At 36.5% G+C, this 27,990-nt stretch overlaps 2 protein-coding genes across 8 annotated transcripts; one reads left to right on the forward strand and one right to left on the reverse strand.

Moving 5' to 3' along the window:
• The first annotated feature begins 425 nt into the window (after positions 1–425).
• On the forward strand, positions 426–9,067 carry LOC139961857 (proteasome subunit alpha type-5-like). 7 transcript variants are annotated; one of them, XM_071961457.1, is made up of 9 exons: positions 426–447; positions 2,508–2,569; positions 3,196–3,262; positions 3,491–3,685; positions 4,351–4,458; positions 5,020–5,078; positions 5,308–5,410; positions 6,125–6,211; positions 7,078–9,067. In XM_071961457.1, exons 2-9 carry the CDS (start codon positions 2,541–2,543, stop codon positions 7,153–7,155), a joined length of 726 nt encoding a protein of 241 aa, XP_071817558.1. In that variant the 5' UTR covers positions 426–447; positions 2,508–2,540; the 3' UTR covers positions 7,156–9,067. The 7 variants fall into 7 exon arrangements, with proteins under 7 accessions (XP_071817558.1, XP_071817557.1, XP_071817552.1 ...); XM_071961456.1 differs by having other exon boundaries at positions 430–484; XM_071961451.1 differs by lacking the exon at positions 426–447 and adding an exon at positions 645–731.
• On the reverse strand, positions 8,623–27,626 carry LOC139961845 (nicotinamide phosphoribosyltransferase-like). The gene is made up of 9 exons (XM_071961417.1): positions 27,255–27,626; positions 23,250–23,480; positions 20,847–20,975; positions 19,247–19,405; positions 18,512–18,642; positions 16,883–17,111; positions 15,981–16,241; positions 15,185–15,307; positions 8,623–14,806 (listed from the first exon to the last, which is right to left on the reverse strand). Exons 1-9 carry the CDS (start codon positions 27,297–27,299, stop codon positions 14,681–14,683), a joined length of 1,434 nt encoding a protein of 477 aa, XP_071817518.1. The 5' UTR covers positions 27,300–27,626; the 3' UTR covers positions 8,623–14,680.
• Between the last annotated feature and the right edge of the window lie 364 nt (positions 27,627–27,990).

Here is a 27,990-nt window from a genome sequence, read left to right on the forward strand (position 1 = left end):
TGATTTGTGTTGCCGTTCGGTCATACAAATTAATACCATTACTACCAATTAAATGAGCAATGTTAGCTTAAACCCCCATAGTTTTTTCACACCAAACCATTAACCTCAAAACGTACTAGTTGGTAGCTTCAAAACGTATATATTGCTGTTAAACTACAGAATCTTACTGGAAACGGACTAGAAAGTTGTCAGTCCATGATACTGAGCGAATCATAACTCTGTTTTTCAAATGTAGTGGTCGTTTGAATTGTAAACATATGTTCAATCACAGTTAAAAACAAAATTTATGCCACATTATGTAATCCATTACAAATACAATCTAATTCATCCCTAATTCTGCAATATTTTGATATTTATTTGGTCATGATATTGCATTGGCAGATCTGTATAAACGGCGCGCCATAGGAACAGCATGATATTTGCAGGGAGATGAATGAGCAGATTTGGGTGAGTTGCCAAGCAATCAAATTATTTCCATAAAAGGGTGAATATACTTGCATCAATTTAATATTACATTTTTACATTTGAAATTTTCCATACCTATAGTAATAATGTAGTTGTTAAATTTCATGTAGGTATGAAACTTAAATTATGATTATCTTTTTCTCGACATTATATAAAGTTGGCATTATTCACGTTCATGAGAAATCAATCGCGGAATTACTACAAGTGTTATTTCTGCGTCAAGCGTTTAGTTCTGTTACTGTAAACCCAAAAAGGGCTGCCAAGAAGTAAGAAAAGTTGGTGAGACTGTGCTTTAGCTGCGGTTACTTCATTTCCCGTAGCTCTAAATCTTTCTTCTGACATTGCACGTGCTTATCAATCTTGATATTTGACCTTTAAATATATATATATAGTTTTTCAAATTTGTCTAAATTCATGATCACTCACGCCAACGTTGGGCCTAACAAAGCCGGTTATGCCTAACTAACTTAACTGTTAGACCTTTCTTAGGCCTACTTTCAGTGCGTTTCCTTTATCCCCGGAAAAATCAAGTAATTGCCAGGTTTAAGCCGCATGTTATGTATGTAGTTAATTTCAAATAGTAGTAGGCCTACATTATTAACATATTATGTCTCATGCAGCTTTTAACTAAGACTACAATTAATGAAGTACAAAAGTAGAGCAAGTGGAAAGAGGTTGTTAATTGGAATGGCACTTAAATTTACGAGAGTCGATTCTCATCATCGTAATGTTTTGGATTTGGTTGCTCTGATATTCTTCCACAAGTTGCCAAAAGGTTGTGTTAGATAGAATATTGTGGAATTCCAGGTCTAATGCCTACCTAGTTATATTACCTGTTTGTGTTATATCACCATATTGTTTCAAAGAAGATAATGTGAATATTGATGGAGTTCAACCCACAGTGCTTGAGACTTCATCAATATAAAATTGTAGATGTTATGTTGCTCTGCAAATTTTCAGTTCTGCACTCTGATGGATAACTTAACTGTCGGATGAATAATGGAGAATACATTTTTATTTACCAGCTGTTGAGCAAATAGCCAAGTCGATCTATTAACTAAATCATTATAAACCAAATTGTTAAACCCTCTTTATGTACATTCATTCTCAGTCTAAATATTCCATTTGTTATTACTATTGTATAGGCCTAGCCTAGGTAGACATGAACCAATCATGACAAGGTACAGTTTTACAGGGGTTAACGGAAATGGAAATTCAGAGAAAAACATGTGTCTTGTTTTCCTTTATTGTAAGTTTAATCAATGACTACTGAGCTCATCAAAAATTCTTCACTGTGTTAGCTAGGTGTTGATTGTTTTCAATTGATGGAGTGTTTGGTAAACTGAATAACGGTAAATAAGGTTGATAAAAAAAGTTGATTATATCACAAAAACAGGACACTAGCAGTAGTCAAAGGTTTCATGCTGGAACATTCTGAACGTGACAGTATCCTGTTTTGTAAGGAACTTTGAATGTTTGACGTCGTTCAATAGTTCATTTTTTGGCTTTACTTCTCTAAATCTCACACTGCCCCAATCTATATCTCCCCCTGCCTCAATCTATATCACCCCCGGCCCCAATCTATATCTGCCCAATCTTTATCTTCCCTGACCCAATCGATATCTCTCCTGCCCCAATCTATATCTCCCCCTGCCCAAGTTATTTCAGATTCTCACTTAATGTGAACTTACTGTATGGGGAACAGAGTACCATTTTTATTTTCAAACTTCTAGGTTTTGATTGTATCGATGTATGATTTATTAGCAGACTTTTGACACATTATAGTAGTTTGCAGTGAAGGGAACAAGAGGAAAGGTTTGAAGAAAATCAGGTGTTGCAACTACAAATGAGCAGAAGTCGACTACTCAACTTCCAAGCACAATCCTAATTCCTACAGTACATAGGACTGCCTACTACAGGAACACATAGTAAAATAGCACTTAGGTGGTGCTAAAAGGATAGGGTACTCATTTTCATGTAGAATGTATGATTGTAATCCATCACTATGTATTGATTAGTTGCCTAATCCCTTTCTCCTACAGTAGTAATCAAACCATCTAGTGACAACAACAGCAATGTTTCAAACAAGATCAGAATATGACAGGTGAGAAACTTTGAGCTTTAATCTATTACAGAAATTTACTTCTCCAATTCATTTTCTTTATAAAATGCACAGTCTTTGTGGTATATATAAATAGTTTTCACTTACATTAGTTTAAAAATCAACTTAAATCAAGGTTAGTTCAACACAGTTGGTTAAACATATAAACACAGTCTCAAAATTATCAAAGGAAAAAAGAAATTGCTTTCTAATGCCATACTGAAGATGTTTCCACTGGAGTGAAAAATGCAAGAAATCAGGGAAGACTGTTGTAGCACACCATGTGAACAGTGCAATAATTCAAAAAATACTGTAGCCCTGTTCTTTCCAGAGGTAGATTTTGAAACAGAGAGAGAGCACAGTTTTAAATATTTAATTTGATTCATTTGTTTTCTGTTGACAGCAAGGAACATAGGAAAGAAAATTTTTTTCACTATTGTTTCAAGGTACAAGGCAAATTAAATAAAAAAGAGAAATTTCCCAGAGGTATATATGCCATTTAGAAATTGGAATAAATGTTCATGGTCAGTATACTATTGAAATTTCCATAACCATGTCAATTCTTCTAAACCACTTTAAAATTGGACATCCAACACTCGCTTTGTTTTTTTTCTCATATCTATTTGCAGGGGTGTTAACACCTTTTCTCCAGAGGGTAGAATATTCCAAGTGGAGTATGCAATTGAGGCTATTAAGGTAAGAGACCTATGTTTTTCTTTTCTTTCACCAGTCGTTATAAACTTGAAATATTTTCCTACAATATTTTATATATTTTATTTTGTTCTTCCACATTATGTGTCCATGTTTTCCTTGTCCATGGTTTCTTTTCCATGTTTTTGTTCCATGTTTTTCTTTCAACTTGAGCTGTTCTTGCCATTCAGCCATTCCTTCATCTTTTTTGCTTGTGTGTGTTCTTACGTACAGCTCGGCTCCACAGCGATAGGAATCAGAACTTCAGAAGGGGTGGTTTTAGCAGTAGAGAAACGAGTCACTTCTCCCCTGATGGAGTCAAAGAGCGTGGAGAAAATCGTTGAGATAGATTGTCACCTCGGCTGTGCAATGAGTGGACTTATAGCTGATTCGAGGACTCTGGTGGACAAAGCAAGGGTAGAAGCCCAGGTTAGTTATTCGCTATTCAACTAGAGAATTAATGATTTGCCACAAAAAGATGCTCTGAAATGCTAGGTGGACAACCCTAGGGCCTGTATACGTAGAGAATACATTTCGAAAGAGTAAATACTGTACTAATTGACAAACAATTATCCACATCCTGGCTAGCAAATATCCACAGAAAGAACTACAGTAACGTTTTGTGAAGGACATATGCAAAAGGTGATATACCTTCGTTCATGGAAATGCGATTTCTTTTGGATATATCCTGTTCCTTTTATATGCCTACAGTAACTGTGATAATAAGATGTTATTGAGGACATGTATATCAAAGAAAGGTAGAAAGGGTGTCATAATCACAGGTCATATTCTAAGATGAGATTTTGGACAATGATCGACATCCCTGAATATATCACCATTGACGTATCTTTCCATATTAATCGTTTTAAAGTGAAATGGTCGACATTGCTAAACAATGGTTTAAGCCTCGGTTCTGATATCATGAGTTGGATGTCAAGGTTTTGGCATTAGGACAAGGATTTGTGAATAAAATCATGCTGTATGAGATTGTGTTTTGGAGTTTATGACCAGGGTTGAAGATGTCATGGTTTTGTCCACAACATTGTATAATTTGTATCATAATTATGTTTGCTTATTGTGTTGGTTCCATTTAGAGTCATTGGTTTACTTACAATGAGAAGATGTCTGTGGAGAGCGTCACTCAGGCTGTATCCAATCTAGCCCTCCAGTTTGGAGATGATGATGCTGGTATCGGTGCCATGGTCAGTATTCAGGGAATTTGGGGTCTGATATCACATATAGCAAAATGTAATGCAAAACAGCCTACAATAACTTCAAGAAAGCAGAAGTGTGCACTTAAGACTCTTACTACAGTAGTTCATATATCTGATGTTTAACAGAATTCTTCCCAATTTTGTGAATTCAGATTTCGCCATCAGTTATGACAGAAATTATTCTGTCGATAAAGAACCGATCGTAATTTCCAGCCCTGGAACAATTTAACAAGTTTTTTTTCAAACTTAAGAAAGTCTAACCTTTGCTTGACATGAACAGGATTCTAGAGTTAGCGTTATTGGAGCTGCTCCCTGTTGTCACAGTTGTGAATCCTGTGCGAGGTGAAATATTTCTGTTCTTAACTGTTTTATCTCTAATTCAGTTGGCTGTTCTTCTTACTGTTCATGGATGTATTTTAAACATTCATGCAGTTTCATTTCATCATAAGATCGGCGTTAATCACATATTTTGTTTTCATTCAGTTTGACTTAGCTGGCAATGGCTAGAATTTATTGTAGCATTCACGTCACCGTTTCTTATCTTTACAGAGCCGACCATTTGGTGTTGCACTTCTCGTAGGTGGTATCGATGAGAAGGGACCACAGCTGTAAGTTTTATTTATTACTTCTTTTGCCATTGATCCCTGTGGATAGCCTATCATGTCATCCTCCAGTGTTTTTTGAAGTATTTTGACCTAACCAAATAGCCAGAGGTATTAGACTGCTGTTATAACTTAGCCTTTGTGTTAAACTTTTAATACCTTACACCTTTTCTATTGCTATTCATCGTTTTATTTCTTACATCCTAGATTCAGTGTTTCTTTTATCTTTGCGTAGATTCCACATGGATCCATCTGGCACTTTCATCGAATTTGAAGCTAAGGCCATCGGATCAGGGTCAGAGGGCGCTCAGTCACATTTACAAGAGGTTTACCATAAGGTCAGTCTTGCCATCTGTATTGAATATTTTATCTTGGAAAGTAGGGAAGATGAACGAATTTAAGGTAAAGTAATGCGGTAAGAGTACCTTCCACTGACTGTTGTATCCACTATGGATAGGGTCCCAGTATGTCCGGCATAAGACCGGACAGTCCGTCAAATCAGTGCACTGTCCTGTCTCTGCCATGACCTCTTGCTGGACACATGTATGTCCGGCATTTCTCGTAAATGCATTTTCATGGAAAGTAATTTTGCTTTTGGATAGTTACAGAATCCTACGAAACCTACGAAACAGGTATTCACATTTCTGGAAGACGACTTGTTTGTGAACATTCTGGCTTTTGTATAAAAGTAGGCTGGCGTACACCCATATGGATTTATCACTGTGTAAACAGCCAGCCATTGTACTGATGTATTTTGTTCACTTTCGTACTATGACCTATTGACATAATGCAATATGTAACCAAAAATGGGTTCTTAAGTATAGTTCATGACTAGATGTCCCAAGTCATCTTGCATCTCCTCGAGTCATTAACGAGCCCTCCAGTTTTGATGGTATGACCACCCTTAACCATGGATGAGGTCTAGTCATTACCAAAGCAGCAACAAGGCGATGTAAATTGCTCTGTCTAAGGTATATCTAATACAGTGTTGAAAAAATTTAAAAGGTTTTGGTCAAACTTATTTTTCGGTACATTTATTTATTTATTTTCAGTCAATGACATTAAACGAAGCCCTGAAGGAAGCACTTGTCGTTCTCAAACAAATTATGGAAGAAAAATTAAATGCAACAAACGTTGAAGTAAGTGTGATGCTTTGATTTATGAAATTGTCACATACATTATGACCTTCATATCCAGAGATCGTATTGTTATTTTGTGGGAAATAATAGTAACATGTCCAAAGCCTGGCACAAGGTGGGAGAGAGATAGATGGGTGCTGCACGGGGTCAGATAGATGGGGAAAGAAGAAGGAGAGAGATATATGTAGGCAGGGGAGAGAGAGAGATAGATAGGTGCAGAGCAGAGCTAGATGGGGAAAGAGATAAATGGGAGTGGGGAGAGAGATAGATAGGGGCAGGGGAGAGGAATAGATGCGGTGGGGAGAGAGATATATGGGGTGGGGAGAGAGATAAATGGGGTGGGGAGAGAGATAGATGGGGTGGGGTGGGGAGAGGGATAGATGGGGTGGGGAGAGAGATAGATGGAGGCAGAGGAGATAGATTGGGGCAGGGTGAAATATAGGGAAATAAAGCAAGTATTCTTCCTGGATTGATTTTAATGTTGTTTGCATTCACATGATTAGTTTGATCAAGTTGTAAGAGAAGTGAATTGTAAGAAAGTGGAAGGCAATGTCTAGTTGAAAAGTGGCTGATAGTTTTGAAACATCAATTTCTTCATAGGGAGTTACGGTACTCCATTAATTTTTGCAGTAACTTCAATTTCACTCATGCAGTAATTATATAAAAGCATTCTATGCCCACACAATGTATTCTCCTCACTGAATGGTCCAAACAGCTGCTCATGGTAACCTCTCAGGTTTATTGATTAATGCTATACTGGTGTAGAACACCATAGAATATAAATAGTCTCTGTCTCTAACTAATCTGAAGTGACCCCCCCTATTTTGTTTGTTAATCCTCTATCAATAATTCTGTTTGTATTACAGGTTGCCACGGTAACAAGAGACAAGAATTTCCACATGTTTTCAAAGCAGGAGATAGAAGATATCATAACCAAGATGTGAAGTTTCCTATTCTTATTTTGTACGGTGCGGTAGTGTTGCAACGTTCCAGTGCCACCTTAACTACGATCTGATTAGTTTGTCGATTTTTCTGAGTTTTTGATATTGGTCGACAGAGGGCGGCACTTCCGTTCACTTCAAGTTTTCAGATCTCGCGTTTCTATATCTGTGACACTTATGATTTGATGGAGTCTTCAATGGGAGTGAAGTGAGGTACACCTCATGTTAGCTTTCATCACTGTTCACTGAATCGTGTACGTCATTAAAACTAGCAACTGAAGGGACCACTTTATAGTTGCACAAAAATGCTAGGTATTCTCAAATGGCTTACAAAGCAGCTTTAAAAGATGTACAACATACCTATTTTGGACTTTTTTTGTAATAACTGTTTGTAAGATATTAATAATTTTTGGTCATTCTTTTGCTCGATTACATAAACCAAGCAAGACAGCAAGTTAGATTAATTGTCACGGTCAAGCTGTGCTGCAGTTAGCATTGATTTATGGTCCTATTGTCACTTAACCACATCAAATACAGTTGATAGGACTTACAAAAAACAAAGCATTCTTTTCTTGGGGGTTGAAATGAATTCTATTAAGGCACAGTGTTATAAACAACAGTTAAGCAGCTTAAAGATGCCCTGCAGCTAGGCTGAAACAATATTGACTAAAGGAGATTGTCTCTGTAGACCAGCAGGGTCTGTGTTGTGTGCAACTGTGGAGCACTGATAATTACATCATGTGCAGCCCCCTCAGCATCAGACTTTTTGACACAGTGCCTATAAATGATGTTCTCTAGAAAATAGCCAGACACTGTTCGATCCGAGTGTCAATTACCTCTAATGAGCAGTTTGCAACCACCAGCTAGAGAAAATTGGTTTCAAATGTAGAAAGCAAAGCTTTTGAAGTACTTCTTCATTTTTACCGTAATACTAAGAACCAGTTCAAAGTACAGTTAGACTACACTGTCATATCAGTACACTTTGCTTATTCCTGGTATCTTTTGTCAACTCTCCTTCTCACCATCTCTTCTAAAAGTATAAATACTTTTTTTTTTCAAAATGGTATTTTCCTCTTGGAAATTTTGCCCAGGATTATCCAAGATCAAAAGATTATCCAAACATTACACAAACATCTTAAAATAGTAAAGTAAAAAGTATCATAGTTGGTCTACTGTGAACAGCAGTTTTTACTAACATGACCATGCCTGTAAAGTTCTGTAAGGAAAATGTTTTATGTTTTTGTAACCCTCTAGAATTTACAATCGTTGTTTCATTGAAGGTTTGCATCATCGGTTATACGAATGAGTACTACGTTACAATAGCAGAAACTGCAAACTTTGAAATGAACTTTTTCATGTGACGGTCTTAGGATTGTGGGTGGTGGGAGGGAAGCAGCTAGGGAAGACATTGTGTATTTCAAGTGACGTTTGTAAGCCCAATAAATAATAAAAGACGTAAAACACTTTGAATTTATTTTCATTCTTTTTATTGTGTTTTTATTCTTTTATTTCTTCTGCTTCTAAGGAATTCTATGTAACAGATTTCCTTTGCAGTATAGATTCTAAAAAACAACAAAAATAAAAGAGGTAACAGAAAAGATAAGAACAGACTACTGTAGCACATATAGGAGATGGCCCCACATGTAAGCCAGTATACCTAATTATCTTGAGGAGTGATTTTGAGGACGCCTACATTACCTCCAAATTTTTCTTGAGCGCATTATTTAGCACACCTGGAACCTTTAATAGACAAGGCTTGCAACATGTGAACATAAATCTGAGATAGCTAGGCATAAAACTCATGTATGAACTTAAAGATAGATATTGAAAAGCCCTCGAGACCAGACGCTAAATGTTTTCTAAGATAAAAACAATAACATTCCTACATGATTACTTTCCATACTCCCAAAATCTACCTCATCAAACTGCAAAAAATATGTACGTAAGCTGTCAACAAAACTCCATCTCATTCGGAATTTGACAATTTTGTGCGTGAAAGATTAAATCCTGCCGGAAAGAAAAAAAAGAGACGACATGTTATGATGTCGCCCCCGAAATCCTTAATTGATATAAGATCAATTAAAATACTCATGTAAGATTAATTCAAAATATTTATACGTAAATGAATATTTGAGAACAATTGGCTGGGAAATTTCGGACAATGGGAAATAGAAAAAAAAAAAATTATGGACAAAACAGAATTTGAACCAGTAACCTCTGGATTACAAGCGGAGCACTGTCCCAACTGAGCTATCCTGCCATTAGTTCTTGGCGACCCCTACACAGCTGTCTCCTTTGTGGGAACACCAGTCGGAAGCCACATTTCTTGCAACCAGGGATCACGACCCAGGGATACAACCCAACAAGCAGCAGGGGAAGGGATCACCACTCACTAAGGGCTGGATAGCTCAGATGTTAGAGTGCTGGGCTTGTAACCCAGATGTCAATGGTTCGAATCCCACTCTAGCCATCAATTTCTTTGCTCCTTTCCATTAATCAAAATATGTTAGGTTTATATAATTTCAAGAATTTCACATACAGTGTTCCAGCAGTTACCCAATTCTGTGAAAATTTATTGCAAAGACATAAATTAGGATATTGATTAGAATTCATACCTTTTTAGAACACCCTGTTATTCCAATTTCTTTAAAACTCAACGATGCTGGTTGCCATGACATTAACAATTACCGTCTGCGGCAAAGTTTTCCGATATGGATTGCTCAATGCCATCCTGAATTGTTCGGCAACTCTCGTTGTAATACACACACACAAACAAACAAACCCCTAAACATCAGCTTAGTTTTACATCTTAAATCTTACTGTCATATTATGAACAAAGAATTGTTACACTGCAAAACCAGCAGTTTGAAGAGCTTCACAAAAAGACTGATTCTTCTAATCTTCTTGTAGGGACACAAAAAATGTCTCATTTAAAGTACATTTAACAATAATTTTGGCATCTGTAGATCCACTAACAATAGAATGACAAACAAAACAAAAGTAAACAATGAAGAGCAAAATGACTTTTTGCTAAAATGATTATTTCATTTTAAATTTTGGGGTTCAAAGGATGACTGAGTGAAGTAAATAATTTCTGATGTGTTGTAGACCATTTATAAATACCAAACCCTAGCAGTCTAGGTAATGTTACTCTACAGACTTTTCTGTTCTAGGAATCCGAATATTAAACAGGAGAGGTCGACCAATCAAAGTGACTGGACTTCTTAGTCTAGCATACAAAGTATTACATCAGCACCTCAGAAGCAACACCAGCCTCAACAAAAGAACCCAATGACTTTTCATGATCTGACATGACAATGTTTATCATGGACAAACAACATTGGATGTCATTTCATATAGGTGCTCTATGGTTTGTGTGAAGTTGGTAGAACTTCTCTGCTGTGGGCTGTGAATGTATCAACACTGATGAAACTCTGCATGAGGTCATACTTCAACAACTCCTCCCCACGGGCTTCCGGTGGTTCTCATTCCACCAACACACCTAGATGGGACAATTTTGTTCTATACTGTACTGTCATGTCCCACTTCAGAGCACTCGTAGTGTCAGTATGAGCAGTACTTAATTCATGTTTCTATAATTTATTAGGAACTGTTTGTACTGTCACTATGTGTGCTTTGAAGCATGATATGGGAGGACAGTTTAGGAAGGTATGAGCAATAGGAAATTCTCCCAACTGGCTGCCACCAATGTTGTTCTATACTGTACTGTCATGTCCCACATCAGAGCACTCGTAGTGTCACTATGAGCAATACTTAATTCATGTTTCTATAATCTATGAGGAACTGTTTGTACTGTCACTATGTGTGCTTTGAAGCATGATATGGGAGGACAGTTTAGGAAGGTATGAGCATTAGGAAATTCTCCCAACTGGCTGCCACCAATGTTGTTCTATAGTGTACTATCATGTCCCACTTCAGAGCACTCGTAGTGTCAGTATGAGCAGTACTTAATTCATGTTTCTATAATTTATTAGGAACTGTTTGTACTATCACTATGTGTGCTTTGAAGCATGATATGGGAGGACAGTTTAGAAAGGTATGAGCATTAGGAAATTCTCCCAACTGGCTGCCACCAATGTTGCCAAGTTTTAAGCAGAAGAAATCCAAACAAACATGCAGATAACTGTAAATTTCAAACCAGTCAACTTCATATGTTATTACTTCTTGGGACAAGGACTGCCACTCATATTTAAGATTAATATATAAAGCTTTACTGCTAAACTAGGATTTAGAAAAGACAAAAGTATATGTACAATAATGAAAGAAAATCATAACAAATTACAATAACAAATATATACATATAGTTTCAAATTACAATTGCCTATTGAAGATTTTTTATTAATAGATAGCAAATGCAAGCAACAACAAAAAATTTGGAAAAAAAAGGGAAAAAGGGAAAAAATGTTTCCTTTGCCTTTTTCAAGCTGAAGAGATTGAACACAAGTCATGATAATAAGGAACAAAAGTAAACAAAACACAAACAAAAGAAGCTGACATCACACATAACTTAATGATTGCTAACGAGCAACATAATTTAAAAATTGGATTGAACATAGAATACAAACTGGGTATATTAATTTGGAATATATATACAAAGGCACAGCTGATCAATTAAGGGAGGAGGAGTATTTGTAGATCTGTTAAAAGTAACAAACAATGCACACGGTGATCGGTCAATTCACACTTTATTATTATTATCAAATGCTTAAATGTATTAAATTCTCTGCAACATTCTGATTGGTGGGCTCTGCGATTGATCTTAATCCATAACCAAACATCTCTTTCAAACAATATCAGTAAATTTCACCTAGAATTTAAACTTGTTCCATTGCTGAGGTTTGTTAATTTTTAGTGGCAAAGAGTGAGGCCGCAAAGAGTTGAGCAAATCAGTTGAGAATTCTATTTTTCTTGGTCGACATACTTAATTTCAACATTCCGCAAATGAGTGAGCCCCCTCCCCCACCCCCCCCCTCTCCATCTCTCTTACACCTTTTGAATATCTCTGTTTTCTGTATTCTATATTTATATTAAAGTAGAATACCACCGTACTATATCAATGGTCAAATTGACTGAAGCACACATTGATCACATCATACCTGTAATACACAAATACATATATTAGACACATCATGTTCATTAGATTCTTGAAATCAAAATTACTTTTTTGTTTTCCACACCTTCTGAATTGCTAAAGAAAAGCAAAGGTAAATTTTTCAATTTTCATTGAGCAAGATGGAAGTTGATCATTCCAGGCCAAAAAGACCATATTCTTTGACTATCACTTGTTTGACCTCGGCTGGGCTTAAACGTATATGAATAAGTACCTGACGAAAGATTCAATTCATATAACTTGTCAATAAGCTATAATGTTACACAAGGATCTGTCTGTCTGTATGTTTGCTTCTTTGTTTCTTTGTTTTAACTTTTGCTTCTTTGGTAAGTAAAAGTTTATCTGAATCAGTACTTACCAGATTTCAAGACATTCAAGTTTTGCAGAAGGAAAAGCAAAACTTTTTACACTTCACAGATGAAAACAAAAGTCACAGTGAAAAGGCAAAGGCAAATACAAATTATATATATATATGTATATATATATGTATATATATATATATATACATATATATATATATATATATTTGTTTTTTTAGTTTTGTGGAAAATGCTTTTAGAATAGACCAAATAATAGAAAAAACTCATTAGACAAATTAATAAATGAAATTGAGAAATTTTTCTCACTGATCAAATCTTATGCACAATATAGGGGTTATATGAAATAAATCTACACATTATGTGCATAGGTAATGATCAATAAGTTCATATGTTTGACTATCCACTCAATAGAAAATAATCAATTTATCAATTCCAGTAATCCACTGGGCAATAATAATATACAAAATTACAAATTCATGGATTAGTCATCAAGTTATCAATATGCATTCACTTCCTACTAATCAAGTTATCAACAACAAGTTATGAGTATCAAATTTATCAATCAGGCGTCAAAATTCAGGCTATTTACTGACTAAATGCTAGTTGATTTCGCTGTTTGCCGGGAGCCAAAAACAAAAGGCACTGGCTTTTTAATGGCAGTAAACATTAATAACATAAATAATATTATGACATGATAAGTTGGTTAACAATCGTCAGTCAAAGAATCCGATTGGTAAAATTATTATTAATTTTAAACCCCGATAAGCACATTAAAGTCAGCCTCATTATCATTGTACTGCTTGACTAGTGTCTGTTAGCTCCTACACTGCATCACATGATTGGCTAGTAGGAGCAATATGGCCAGTTAAGCAGGCAACTTTTTATGATGCTATCAAACATAATGCACAGTTAGTGTTGAGAAACAAAAAACATACATCAATTAAACACTGCAAAACGCATAAACAAATACTTCAAAACCATGACAACATAAAGGTGCTGTCATACTGTTAAGATCCTTTTGTAAATACAGTAGCAAAATTTCAACAAATGTCAAATTCCTTAAATCTAATAAGTGAGGAAGTTCAACACTGTGCGCTTGACAAAATGGTTACTTATCGATAATCATCAATTTTAACAGTTTTGAATTGATCACTTAATAACATCTCATTCGAAATGATGCAACAAAAACGTTCAACAATACTCCCCACGGATTGTCAACATTTTGCAACATTTCGCAGCAAATACCCAGAGAAAGATCTTAACATTTTGACGGCACCATAGTGTTTCCATGCATAGCAGAGTGGATTTTGTTAAAGTCGAAACAAAAGGCAAACATAAAGGAAAAGTTTTTGGACTAACTGCCTTCAGTGTCACCATGTGTTACCTGAATGTTATATATGTTGGTGTTCAGTTATTGTAACCAAGGGAACAAAAGCTCGCCTATGCTTCTTTAAATATCTTTAGTGTTTTTTAACTAAAACAAATCAGATTTGAAATGGAGGAATTCTTACAAGTCTGAGTCAGTGCTCATTAGAATCATTGTTCAAACTGTACTCTGAAAGATCACCAATTTAGGGCTTATATATATATATTTATGTATATATATATTTGCTTACTTACACACTTTATCCGGAAATATTACTTTACCTCCAATTTGGTCGAAAGCAGCTCCATATATATCCAAAATACCGCGGAGATCGACTCGACTAGCTTTTCACATCACAGGGACAGTTCGGCGAATGCCTTATCTTTCACCCTGGCTCCAGTCGCCCCTTCCTTCTTCTGGATCTTGTTACCACTTTGTTTCGCTTCCACATCTCCACTGGCCATATTGTTTCTGTCATTATCGACGCAGACACACACAAGAGAGATCATAGACAGGAATGTGAACTGTGCGACTGGGTAATGTAGTCTGCCAGAGAAACTACATCCAACCCCTTGCAGAGATTATCAGGAGAGACATACAGAGGTGAGAGCCAACAGATACAAATGTAAAGCCATAACCCTGAACATGAAAGGCTACCTCCAACTCTACCTTGGCTTGCTTCTTCCACGGAAAGATCTTCGGTTGGTTTCTCTAGATGCCGTTCTGGTGACCATTCCTGGCTGCCAAGATGATGTCGACTTTGGCATTCTCTCTGATTTCGTCTAAAGTGTACTCCTTGAGTAATCTGCCATTTTCATAGACTGGAACCAGGACGTCCTGTCACCAAAAAAAAAAAAAAGATGGGTGAGTTATGAAGAATATAAAATGGAATCAAATTGTCTAGAAAAATGAGTTTGACATTGATGAGGCAACCTTGCCAAAGAAGAAAGAAAAAAACAACAGCAACAAAAGTTTGAACTAGGGGCCACATCTTCTCTCTCCAAGGGAAAGAGAAATGATTTTAGTTGGGGGGAGAAGAAAAATTGTAGAAGCATGATGTCACAGAATGTCAAACCTTTAAGGTCAGATTCAATCAGTTTTAAAGGAGTGAGTAACTTCCATTACCAAAATTAGATAATTAAATGAATGCTGTGTTTTTCTCTTTCTTAATCTTTCATGTTAACCCTCTCTTGCCAATTAATAACAGAATGTTACCTTTTCTGGATTTCCTGTACCCCCTTGTTTGGTCACGAATGTTCCATTCTCCCTCTCCAATGTCAATTTCCCTTTCTTGCTGTTTTTGCCGGGGTCTGTGATGGGTGCCTTATATACCTCTTTCTGTTAGAGAAAGAGAAGAGAACAAAAGAAGAAGAAGAAAATTTACTCAACTTTTCTACATGCAATAATGCACGTAATCTAGTGCACTATTGATTAACGAGGAAAACTGGAACATGATTTTAAAGGAAGCAAATATGAAGCAGAGTTGAAGAAGAATCAAACCATAAAAACTGGTACGGATCATGACTTTCCCAATTATCCTCAACTAGCACGGTAAGCAGGCTCATTAAACGGTAATACAGGCATGACGATTCTATTAATCTGTTCTGTTACACAGAAGCAGGACCTGGTATTGACATCCCCTTCACCGTGCTGCCTCTACAAGGGTCGACAAACTGTTCCAGCGGAACATCTCTGTGGAATGACGACTGCGTCATCCCAAGAGTAGTCTGTGTGATGGCGTGTAACAACGGTACAACAGGCCACAGACTCAAAATTCACAAATTCAAAATTCATTTTCTGACATTGAAAGACATACTTCTTGAAAAATTGAACTAATTTTATGGGAAAAAAATACAAAAAAGTTAAACAGAAAAGGAACAACTGTACAACCGGCCACAGACTCAAGATTCACAACCTTATCTGACATTGAAGAGACATACTTCTTTAAAATTTGAAAAAATTGAACTAAGTTTAAGAAAGAAAAGTCATCTTTTAAAGACAGTCCACTCACACCAACACCATTGACGACACAGTAGCTGCATTTGTAGGCGAATCTCTGGGTGTCCCGATTGACTTTCTGAAGAAGAGAACCGCCGCATCCAAATACCACGTTGTCCACACTCCAGCCGTCTCCCTTGATTTTGGCGAGTATGCCCTGTAGGGTTTCCAAACTTATTCCGTCCCCCTGGATGACTCTCAGATAAGGCGGTAACATTTTATAGCCTTTGGAATTGATGGTGGATCCAAAACATTTCTCTAAAATGTTGAGAACCTGCGGAGAGATGTGTATAAAGGTGAGGTAAATATCAAACTACAACTGTCACTAGGTACACTGTTATATGACGGACAATTGTTTATTGTTGATTGTATATGTGCCAAGGTTAAAAAAAACATTTCTACAAAAACGAAAATCAGGTTGTTTTTTTCTGAGAGGGTTGACAGAATAATGAGATTGGCCTGGTTTGGAGATTAACGAAAGACCAAGTGGTCTAGACACAGCAGAGGGAGAGTGGAGTTGTTTTGTGGAGACAGGGGAGTTAGAAGTGAAGTAAATGCAAAGACAGAAGAGCAACGCTAATGGAGTTTAGGTCGTGTTTCACAGACATTATTGCTTGGGGGTATCAAACTTGCATAACCTGACCATTTCTGGAATAAACCCCCAAAATGGCGCCAACTGACATCCGACAATGCGAATAATGTTCTTACAAACTTGACGACACTGACGAAGAATATGTACCCTTACCAAACGGCATACAAAATGACAGAAACAGCCCAAGATTGGCAAAACAAAATTCATTTAGATAAAATTATAGCATTAACGTTCCGGTCTGAAATTCTCAAAACATTGGGGAATAATTTTTTTTCTAGATGATGCTTGCGGCGAAGACAGACAGACAAAGGGTTGAAACGTACCTTGAGGACAATGACATGTGGATCGCCAGAATCTGGCCGGATCACCAGACAGGATTCACTCTGGCCCCTTTGTATGACCATGTCCTTCAGCTGCTTACCCCAAACGTTCTCACAGGCGTTGAAGATGTCAAAACTGTCCGATACCACCGCCACCAGACCCTTTGGAAATTTGTGCAACATGTTGGCGAACGCCTCCTTCTCGTGATTCTTACCCCAAGTCGTAATCGTACTGAAAAAATGTGAGCAAGACGAAGATCTGAAACGTTGCAATGAGATGATTAACATAGGCACTGGAGGTGGGGGATTTTCACTAAATTTAATTCTATGTATGCATATCAAACAAGACCTTTTTATCAAAGGTATTTATGTCAATGATATACTGAGATAAAGATAACGCAATACGCTGACGATACATGTCTGTTTACTGGTGGCTCTGAGCGTTCTTTTAATTCCAGTTTCTATACTCAATGGTTTTCGTAAGATCTCGGGCCTCGTTATAAACTTTGATAAATCCGTACTGTTCCCTGTTGGTGCTTTGACGTCATCTCCCCCACCCCACATAACAAATTGTTTATTTCAAATTTCACATGGTCCTATACAGTATTTAGGAATCTCTTTCACCAACCATAGAGAGGACTTTCTCCATTTAAATCATCTCCCAAAACTCTCTCGTCTAAAAAACATCCTGAACGTGTGGTCTGGCCGTGACGTTACACCTATAGGTAAAATTGTTATCATTTAGTCTTTTGCCTTATCACAGTTGGTGTATCTTTTTACTGTCCTTGTGATTTTATCAAGAAACTGAATAACATTTTATTCGATTTTATTTGGAGTAAAAAAACGTCATGAAATAAAATATTATTCTGCCCTTTCAATGATGGCGGTCTCCGTATGGACCATATCAATTCTCTTATTAAATCTTTAAAATGTATTGGGTTTGCCGGCTATGTTCACAAAACAGCAATAGTTGGAAATTCTTCTTTAACATTGCCTTTCTTTTTTAAATGCAATATGCATCCTAATGATTTTACTCATGTTTGTAACAGTTTTATTAAACAAAGTGTGTGAATCTTGGTTTTCGTACATTTTCCATATTCCTGAATATAATTTCAACAATCAAATAGTTTTCAACCAATTTTGCTTTCAATAATCAATAATCGATAATAAGAACTTCTTGGATAGAAAAGATCATAAAGCAGGTGACTTTTATGTACACTCTTTTCTAGACAATGACTTTTTACCAACAATTTTATTGATTATTTCAAACGTTAAGCATTATCCTCGATATGCATGATTATTTTGTACATTTTGAGCTGCTCTTCCAACTTCTTTTCCATTTATGTTTTTCACTAATCCAAATCTAAAGTTTGAAATTGAGTTTTATTTGGTAAATGTTTTGTAATGTAAGTTTATATTAATGTTCCAGGGAAAAAACACAATGTATACATTTCAAAAGAAATGCATTTATTTACGTTTGAACTGAAGCACACAAAAGTTGAATAAATAGTTGAGCAAATTTTTTTTATTATAATTATTATTGTTATTATTATTATTGTTGTTGTTATTGTTTATACTGACCTTTACAGAAGCCTACATCAATTTTAATGAGTTACTTAAGCTACCATTTACCTGTGCTCTGCTGCAGGAATTGAAAATCCAGCCATTTCACATCTGTAATACTTTCTGGCCATGACGAGACCCGCAACTGTATCAGTTCCGACAAAATTGACTAGATGAGCTACCCCACCGATCGAGGCAGTCTACAAAGAAATAGAGCCAAAAAAGATCTAAGGGAAATGAAACATTTACTTCCCAGCAGGTGGGGAGGATACCGTGATTTGGTAAGACAATTTGTCTTAATTCTTGGTACTAATATCACAGGGATGACTAACATTAAAACGTTACGGAAATTGTCAATAACAGTTATGCTCAGTTTCACCATGGAAGTATTGAGAAGGAAAACAAAGCAAAAATTGAGAGATTTCACTTCCTCGTAGCACTATTACAGAATAGGTACTATCCCATTGTCTCTCTCCACCCAGGGATTTAATGGGGTACCTGTGAGGTAACTTGACATTGGGCGTAGTATATAACTGCAGCCGACTGGAGGGACCAGTCTCTGGGACAGGTTATCATCGACCAGAAGTTATATAACATCTGTAAAGCGCCTTGAAACCTTGGTATAAAGCGCTATATAAGTCAAACATTATTATTATTAATATTATTATTATTATTCAATCAGCCGAATCTTGAGTTAGGGACAAGATATTGAGATGGGGGGTTTTCAACATGATTTACTTTTCCATATTGATAAAGAAATCACATTGTCTGAAATTGGATTATCCCTTTTTAAAGTGTCATTACCTCTACGGATGACACCCCTCTGAAACCAAAGTCGTGTAACTTGAAGGGTAGATTGTCTAAACTGTCCGCCGTCTCCTGTAGGAACTCTGCGATGGTTGCCTTCATAGCTCTGGAGTTTGTTGCCACTGTGCATGGATACCATATCTGCACCAACAAGGTCTAGAGACATGGGAGAAGAAGATGAGAGAAACAGGAAATCAAGCAATGTATCGAGAGAGAAAAACACAGATCGTTGCAACAGACGGTGACAAGTTTATATGGATCAACATGTGGAAAGTATCATGGACACTTCAGGCTCTGTAACCAAAATATGAATTTAGTATACAGTGAACAGAGGATGAACATAGATGAACAAGTATGAAATTGATAGGAAGGACAAAGTCTGACATTGTCACTAACTATGCACACCTGCCACCTGCACCTTAGTAGTGAATATTAAAGGGGACTTTACTCAAGTCTTAACCTTTTACAAGACTTTACAAACTTGCAAGAGAAATAATGTGAAGAAAGCATTAGAACATAGTTAAAAGGTTTAGAACAACATCCACGAATCCAACAGAGTAATAATAAGTACATACTGTACATGTTTCTTACGAATGTTCACATATAATTAAGCCAAGTTTGAACAGCCAAAGTCAGTGCACAAAGGACCTTCCCACCCCCCCCCCCCCCGCCAAAATGAGAAATGTGAGCCTTTTCAAGGACATCATTAACATATGTGCAATATCTGTATAACTTGGTGTAATCATCCATACATCATACTACAGGTACGGTAGATACTGACTATTCTACCTTTGCTCTATGAGGCATGAAAACTAATGAGGCGTGATGATTTGTTACCAGCAATTGGTAAAGGTTCTACCAATGCCTGAAACAAGGTAGACAGGCCCACAGGGCAGTGAGATTCACTTACACAGTGTACATTTGAACCCATTCTGTACCACTAAAACAGAGCATATACACAACCCATCCAACTCTACTAAATGTTCATTGGTCACCTGACAGGTGACATCCATAAATTAACTGGCCCAGGGGATACATGTCACAAACAGAGTCGATCAAATTCATCCTTTTGCACTGGGTATTCTTTGGGGTAGCATTAAGGGTGGTATGGTGAAGAAGAATTGTTTTACTTTATTTTCCCACATGTGTGGGGTTTTTTTATAAATTATTGCTATGTATGGTTGCTAAATTATAAATAGGTGACATGGCAGCTCAAAGAACGGAGAAGTTGGTGTTACTTTCATTTTTGTTAGGTCCTCTCTATTCATTGGTCTCTATTTGACTGTCCTAACTTGCTATTCTGTACTTCTCGGTCTTAGTACTTTAAAAAAAATAACATTCGAGGAAACCAAATTTCTGCTAGAAGTTGTTATTTTCATGTATTTACTGGCATAGATACATAAATATCGTTTTGTTGTATTAGAGCACATTCTATGAACAACTACATACTGTGCTATCAAGCAGAAATTCACCCCAAAGTTACTGTACTGTCCACATACAAAAAAAAATGTCAACTTCATACTGCTTTGAGCAGCTCTGTGTAGCTAGTATGGTCAAACTCAGATGCAAACAACAAATGCAAACTATACATACTTACTTCAAACCAGTTGGTGAGCCAGGGTACATTTGGGTCTGTGTTCTCCACGGTAAAGAGAACATTTTTACAGGGTACGACTGTTCCTTCTGGGACTGCCTTGATTCTGAGTGGAATGTGACCGTTGTGTTTCTAGAAGAAAAACAAGAAGGGAAAGATTATACACTATTATATAATGTCCAAAAACAATCAAATGTGTGCACAAGAGAACAATATAAACTCAGCATTTTAATAAACTCTTAAGACAACCAATATCATGTATCATTTCAGATAAAACAACAGATCTGATAGCCATCTGTATTCTGCAACAATAATCTAATCCAGTCCTTACAGCGTAAGATATTGTGATACAGAATTCAGACGTGTTGAAAATTTTGACATTTTCCAAACTACAACACTTAACAGATCTACATTGAATTTATCTGACTTAAAACTGATATTATGGTGAATTGCTCACATAGAATAATAATAAACATTTAACACTTTGGGTCATATTGAAATAGGCAATTTTGTTATTTGAAAATGATGACATCTTAGCAGAAAGACTGTATCTCAGTTAAACTTTAAAGCATCATTTGCTAAAGTTGATCAAGACTAGGTTGATGTTCTCAAGTTGTCACATTAAAATCTAAAACGCTCCAGAATTCCCCAAAATTAATTTAATTAATACAAAACTTTGAATCTCAATACCAAACTTCAAAACCTTTCTGGATTGGAGATTTAATCATAAGTGGGGACTGGCAATGTATATAGACCTGTCTAGTGTCTGCAGTCACTGTACTGTTCCATTTGAATAATTAATTGGATTGGATGATGTAGTACAAATACATGCTCTGCTTTCCATAGCTCTGTATTTAACCTACAGTACCTCCCTCCACCCCGTCCCCCCCCCCAACCCCAGCTCTTCAAGTCTCATTGATCCTTGATATTTTTCTTGCACTTGTAGTCAATAACGCTAACCAAACTTTTCTTCCTTTTTAAGTTGGAAATGTGTCTGTATGTTATCAAATTTTTATGGCACAAAATTTGGAAACAACAAAAATATATATATTATATACAACACAAAAGTACCACGTACGGTAAGGATCTACAGTATTCCATAAAACTCTACTGAGCACATGACACCATTTCTTCATACATCATTTAAGCCTTATCACATACTGTAGGTATACTGTATATACGCACATAGACATTGTTCTACTTTTCCACAGTTACCGGTTTAAAATTTAAAGGGTACCAGGATCTTTGACAGATCGCACACGCACAGTACATTCATTATTGTTAGCACTGAACTTAACTACAGTACAATGCTCCAGTACTGTAGGTAGTAATATAACAGTACAATGCTCCAGTACTGTAGGGAGTAATACTACAGTACAATGCGCCAGTACTGTAGGTAGTAATACTATATAGCGTACGTATCTGTACCATTCTTGAGCAAAGACAAACCATACTGTATACAATGTACATGAATGTACATTCATTTTAGAACACAATAGAATCGTACCAGTGCAAAGATCTTAAGGAGAACAATTAAAGTCTCCCGTCGCTGATTGGCCAATAAGTAGTTACTGTATTTGTACAGAACATACACTGTTCAAAAAAAGCTAGATTCAGAAAGTTGCTAAGTAAATACCACAAAATTCCATTTGGTTTAAGCAGAATTTAAGCTCCTGCAAAATTACGGAGACAAGGTTGACTAGCAAATCGAGGGTTTCAAAAGCAAGTGTTTACATAGCAAGTGTTTAAAGTGTATAATGTCGTACTGTATGAGTAGCCTTCAGTACAATATGTGCAGCAATTGGATTGATCATGCATTCACTATGTATATACAAGATTACTTACAGTAGTTGCAGATACCCATTATTTCAAATGAGAACCATGATTCAAATGGAAACCATGATAGTTCTGAACAATGAAATCATTGAAATCATTGAAGGTTGTCAGCTATTCCTTGTTTGGCCCTCAACATAACACCATATCAGCTATATATATATACTATTAACTTTTAACAAAAGCTTATAGGAGGAACTTCCCTCTTACAGGTTCCTTCACTAGTACAATAGAATGTATTTATACAAATTTTCCCATAATGCTTACAAATGTTGTTTCACACAAAGGTGGGCAAATGCAACACATGTGCAAATTACTGTACTAATTGTAAGACATTCCACAAATCACAGGGGGATATATGCTCACTTAGCACCTCTTTTTTCTTAAGTTTGATCTATTTTTTCTTTCATTTTAGATCAAAAATTTTACCCACCCCCCCCCCCCTGCTTTCAAAATTCAAAAATCTTACTTGTACAGTTACAATAAAGGCTGTGATTAAGAATTTAAGAATCCTAACTGCAGTATGATGGAAGTGGACACTTTTATTTCCGACTGTAACAATGACCACCATACCTGTAGTATATACTTCCAGCCTTCTTCATTGAACATGTCCGTGCCAAAGTGCAACTTGTAAATTTGTTTAGCCTCCTCTATTTTCTCCTCCGTGACCACCTTGCCGACCAGCCATCTCTTCAGGATGTACTGAAGGCCAAAGAATGTGACAGTGGGAAACTTTCCTCCTCGACTCTCAAAGTAGGAATAGACGAGACTCGTTCCTTCGGGATACTGAAAATGGTGAGAGACCTGCGGTGGCAAGAGAGATAAGATGCAAAAGACAATCGGGTTTTAATCACGTAATTATAAGCTGCACATCTCTTTAATATCTGATACGTGTGGAGGTTCTTTTTTTGAGATATATCACTCTTGAAGAGATTTCTGCAGATTGTAAATCTGCTTCGCTGACTTAAAGGGTGTGAAGACTCGCGCGAAAAGAAATGTCTTATGCCGGGTAATCTGACCTAGTTTCGAATGAGGTGTGACAGAAGTGTTAGACACCACAATCCATCCCAGAAAATACACACACAGCTTGCTACCGTCGATATTTAGACACTAGTGTACAGTCAGTACATACAGCTCTGCGGTCAATACCCACAGCACAGTAGGCTATACAAACGATACAGCGATGGACATCTCAGGTCCAGCTAAAGATAACAAGGTATCAAGTTTCATTACTGTCTGCATTTTGTAGCGACACAAACAAAAACGTCACTTGCAAGCAACAGATGTCAACTTTTCAGATGGCCACACACGGTTTGGGGCAAGTCTTCAGTGCCTTTAAAAAGGCCACTGACCTCAACTAAACAGCACAATCACTGTTTTTGGTACTCATGAATGAGTAATCATCAAATTTATACAGTATGAGATGCATCCTACATTTCTTATTTGAGATATCATGTTGACATGGTTTTCAGACATTGACCTAGAGCTGTTGACCTCAAATGACCTTTGATCTGCACTAAAAAAGAGTTTTTGTTTTGTGTTTTTTTTGGACACTGAAGTACAGGACACTGTATTCAGTACATGAATTTACTCAGTAGGCCAATACAAAAACTACTACAGTAGCAATGGTGAATAGAATGCAAAGACCTCCAGGCTTGCACCATTTTGCACCTGTTTTATCTTTATCTTCTGCTCCCATATACCCTGTTAATAGACTGTACTGATCACTAGAGAGTTGCACAGCATTCCTACTGTATGAACTAGAGAGGTCATTCACACTGCTCTTATAGGAACAAGAACCTTATTATCAATTCATATACGTAGTACACAAAGAATTAATCTTAAACCAGCAAGAAAGCATCTTATTTTTAGGAAATCATTTTCATCTTCTTCTCTTTGAAACATTGTGAAAGAGCAGTGACGTCTATGTTTCAACAAATTTGTCCAAAATAAACACAGAATGTTTGAAAAAAAGTTGCCCAGTGGATAATTTCTAAGTTTTGTTTTGCTGATGTCCATAGCAGTTGGTTGGTTAGAAGCAAATTACTAGCCATTCCTATTTGTACATTTAATAGCCAAATTTTAATTTTAATTTAATGTTGTAAGTTAAAATGTAGTTATATATATGAGAGGGAATATGGCAATTCCTCGCCACAATTGCTAAACAATGTAAAGTCATATTTTTTAACAAAAAAATTCAAATACTATGTCAAGCATTGTTTACTGTACTTGTTGATACTAATATCAATTTAGTTGTCAAGAAACAATGCTCTGAACATTATATAGAACCTCAGTACTCAGTCATAGAAAGTCTTCCTGTTAATTGTGGGAAAGTGAGTTTATACTAGAGATCGCTAAAAGCTTTCCAGACAGCCATATGTCCGCCCAAGTCTATAACCTTGGCCGTTTGAGAGATGACTGTCTTGAGGAACTGGTAACACAGGTAGGGTACAAAAGCTTAGCACAAATGTGTCATAAACGGAACAAAATTAAACGTGCAACAAAAACATGGAAAACCACAATGGTACTTTGTCAAAACTCCTCAATAGACCTGTCCAGGAGACTTGTTACGCGGGTCGCTGCAACAAGGCAACTTCAGAAAATAGAAAAGTCAGACTTGAATTCAGCAGATTAAAATCTACCTACGAAATGCACGTGTTGAACTTTGGAATGGTAGATTGACTAGATTCTGAAGGAAGGGGAAGTCGGCATCTGAGTTATGACCCAAAAGAAGGGGAGATAGGAGGGGTGCTGTGTTGACAGTTAGACATTTTTGTTTGTTGGGTATGGTAGATGGCGATGTGCAATATTGTAGGGACAGGTTATAGTTCTTAGAGAGGCATGAAGAAGCTAGCAACCATGTATGGCTCAACCAACAACTAGCATGGCTACTGTGTATGCACACTACAGTATATGATTTGCCTGCTACAAATTAGCCAGTTTAAGTACTACGTAATTTGTCACTAACAGGGAGGGACTAGTAGGACTACCACCTATATTCTGTATTATCCAGTCAGGGTTACATATACTGTAGGAGTAATGAAGTTTGGCTGTGGAATGCCAACAAGTAAGCTTTGGTATGATATGAAAGCGGAATCAGGAACCCAAGCCAAGAATTTCCATGAAAGAACTTGGTATTGTACAGTCACAATATTCTCCAATCACAAACAACTATATAGCTACTGTAGGATACAGGAAAACATTTGAGCCTTTGTTTGGGACAAATTTCATATTTTGCAGCCTGGAACCAACTGTGATATTTTCAAAAACTTGCAAATATAATCATTTTTTTAGTAACAATGGCAATTCCTACTGCATTGAATCACAACATTTCCTTGTGTTCCTACAGTACAGTATGCCAAAGTAAAGATCATTGATTTTTGATGACCTACATAACCTTGATCTCTCCTAAACATAACAGGATACTAACATCTACTCAATTTGGGAAATCCCATATACTACATGATATTCCTCCAATTTCTCAACTACAGACATTTTCAGTGTTTGTACAAGTATAGACTCTGACTTTTGATGACCACACGACACCTTTGAATAGGGTTCATCTGCTCAATATGGGACATCAATGTCCACATATTATGAGATCCATACAAGATACTGTACCTTGCTTGAGTTATTTTGTTTGTAAACAAGGGTTCATCTACAGTACTAACTACTACTATATTATATATTGAAATTCCACATACTAAAATATGGTCCTTATACATCCAAGTTTTAACTCTTGAGATATGCTTACAAGGTTTCAGTCTTTAATCTCTACTGACTTAAAATAATCGTTGATGGTTGACCTTCAATAAAACCAACTCAAATATCTGCTCAATATGGTGCATCCATGTATAAATATGAAATTCATCCAATATTCCATTCTTTAGATGCCTATCTTTTCTAGGCTACAAGGTTTTTAAACTTGACCATCAGGGATCAGTTACAAGCAAGGTTCTTGTACTACTACTATATACATTGAAAAATTGAAAGTACTTGAAACGTATTCAGATTCAAAAATGATTTACTCATTGACTCAGAGTCAGAATTTGACTCTGGTACTAGGATCCTAAAAAGCAGTACTTGGACTATGCTACTTGGAACCTCAAGTACTCGGAACAACTTGGTAGGCCTAGGTCTGACTTGGATAATAGTACTTGACAACACACAGCACTGTTTAACAGTAGTTACAGAAACTAATCTAAAGACAGTATAGCCTTGGCCTACTTACAAAGTTACAGTAGGCTAACCTACTGTAACTTGTAGTTAGTATTCCTGGTCTTACCCTAATGTTTTACGAAGGTTAGTAATTGGCAATTTAGTTATCATTTATAAAGAATTACATTGTATACAACTCAAGCAAAGGCTTGTACCAGAGTATTCATTACAAATTTACTAACGATATGCTTTACTGTACTGTTGTACAGCTCTAACCTAGCCGTGTACTGTAGGCTGAGCCTACTGTAGTGTAGGTAGCTTCATAATAACATTTGGGTAAACTGGTATTTTGTTAGGCAAAATGGCAACGTTTGAATTGCTAACAAATTTATTCAGGTTTTCATAACTTCGTTGACATACCTTGTAGGAATCCGTGCATAGGATGATGTTGTCAATGCAATCCATTTTATACCTCGGCAAACCTAGGGTCTGGAATAGAGATACCCGCGTACTCCGTAGTAACGATAAAGTAAAAATCTATATATCCAACCTAACGTGACTTTCTGTTCGTGACTACGCGAATCGTGCGTTAGGTCTGTTGTATCTTCGTTTCAATGTTTTGATACGCAGGTACTTCGGTCAGAATTGAATGTCCATGTGAGTAATCTCCACAAGTAAAACGTTCGCATCATACGTCGAATATATTAATCAATATTTTCAACTACAGAACCTGCTACGCAGGCAATCTGTGACGTAGCACTTCATTCAAGTTGTTACACGAATATATAAGATATAAGATGTAAGAATCTTTATTGGCCATAAAAGGAATTGGAGTTCACTCCAATGAATGAGTTATAACGTCACATACACACACACACAAAATCATTTGAAATTAGTGGAAAGCGATTAGGAACTGAAACAGGTTGTAGAGTACATGCAATTTTTATTCTATATAAAAATGCTCTATACTTTGAGCACAATGTTTTAATCTCAGTATGATAATTAAATGGTTTGGATAGCTAGACTAATCATACGGAGTTCAATACCCTTCTTTCCCTCTAGTGATACCCCCGAGCATGGTAAGAGAACTTTTCAGCATCAAGAAGTAAGTTAGCTGTTTCAGTTCCCTAATCGCTTTCTTTTCTAAGGGTACGAT

The sequence above is a fragment of the Apostichopus japonicus genome, chromosome 20 (genome assembly GCF_037975245.1).
Source record: "Apostichopus japonicus isolate 1M-3 chromosome 20, ASM3797524v1, whole genome shotgun sequence".
Taxonomy (NCBI): Eukaryota; Metazoa; Echinodermata; class Holothuroidea; order Aspidochirotida; family Stichopodidae; genus Apostichopus; species Apostichopus japonicus.

Excerpts from the sequence above, each read along its gene's own strand:
- LOC139961845 (XM_071961417.1), bottom strand. The coding sequence starts at position 27,299 with ATGGATTGCATTGACAACATCATCCTATGCACGGATTCCTACAAG. Across the intron at positions 20,976-23,249 it reads GCTGGAAGTATATACTACAG|AAACACAACGGTCACATTCC; the intron begins GTATGGTGGTCA and ends TTTTTCTTCTAG. Across the intron at positions 14,807-15,184 it reads GTACAGGAAATCCAGAAAAG|GACGTCCTGGTTCCAGTCTA; the intron begins GTAACATTCTGT and ends TTTTGGTGACAG.
- LOC139961857 (XM_071961457.1), top strand. The coding sequence starts at position 2,541 with ATGTTTCAAACAAGATCAGAATATGACAG. Across the intron at positions 4,459-5,019 it reads ATGCTGGTATCGGTGCCATG|AGCCGACCATTTGGTGTTGC; the intron begins GTCAGTATTCAG and ends TTATCTTTACAG. Across the intron at positions 5,411-6,124 it reads TACAAGAGGTTTACCATAAG|TCAATGACATTAAACGAAGC; the intron begins GTCAGTCTTGCC and ends ATTTATTTTCAG.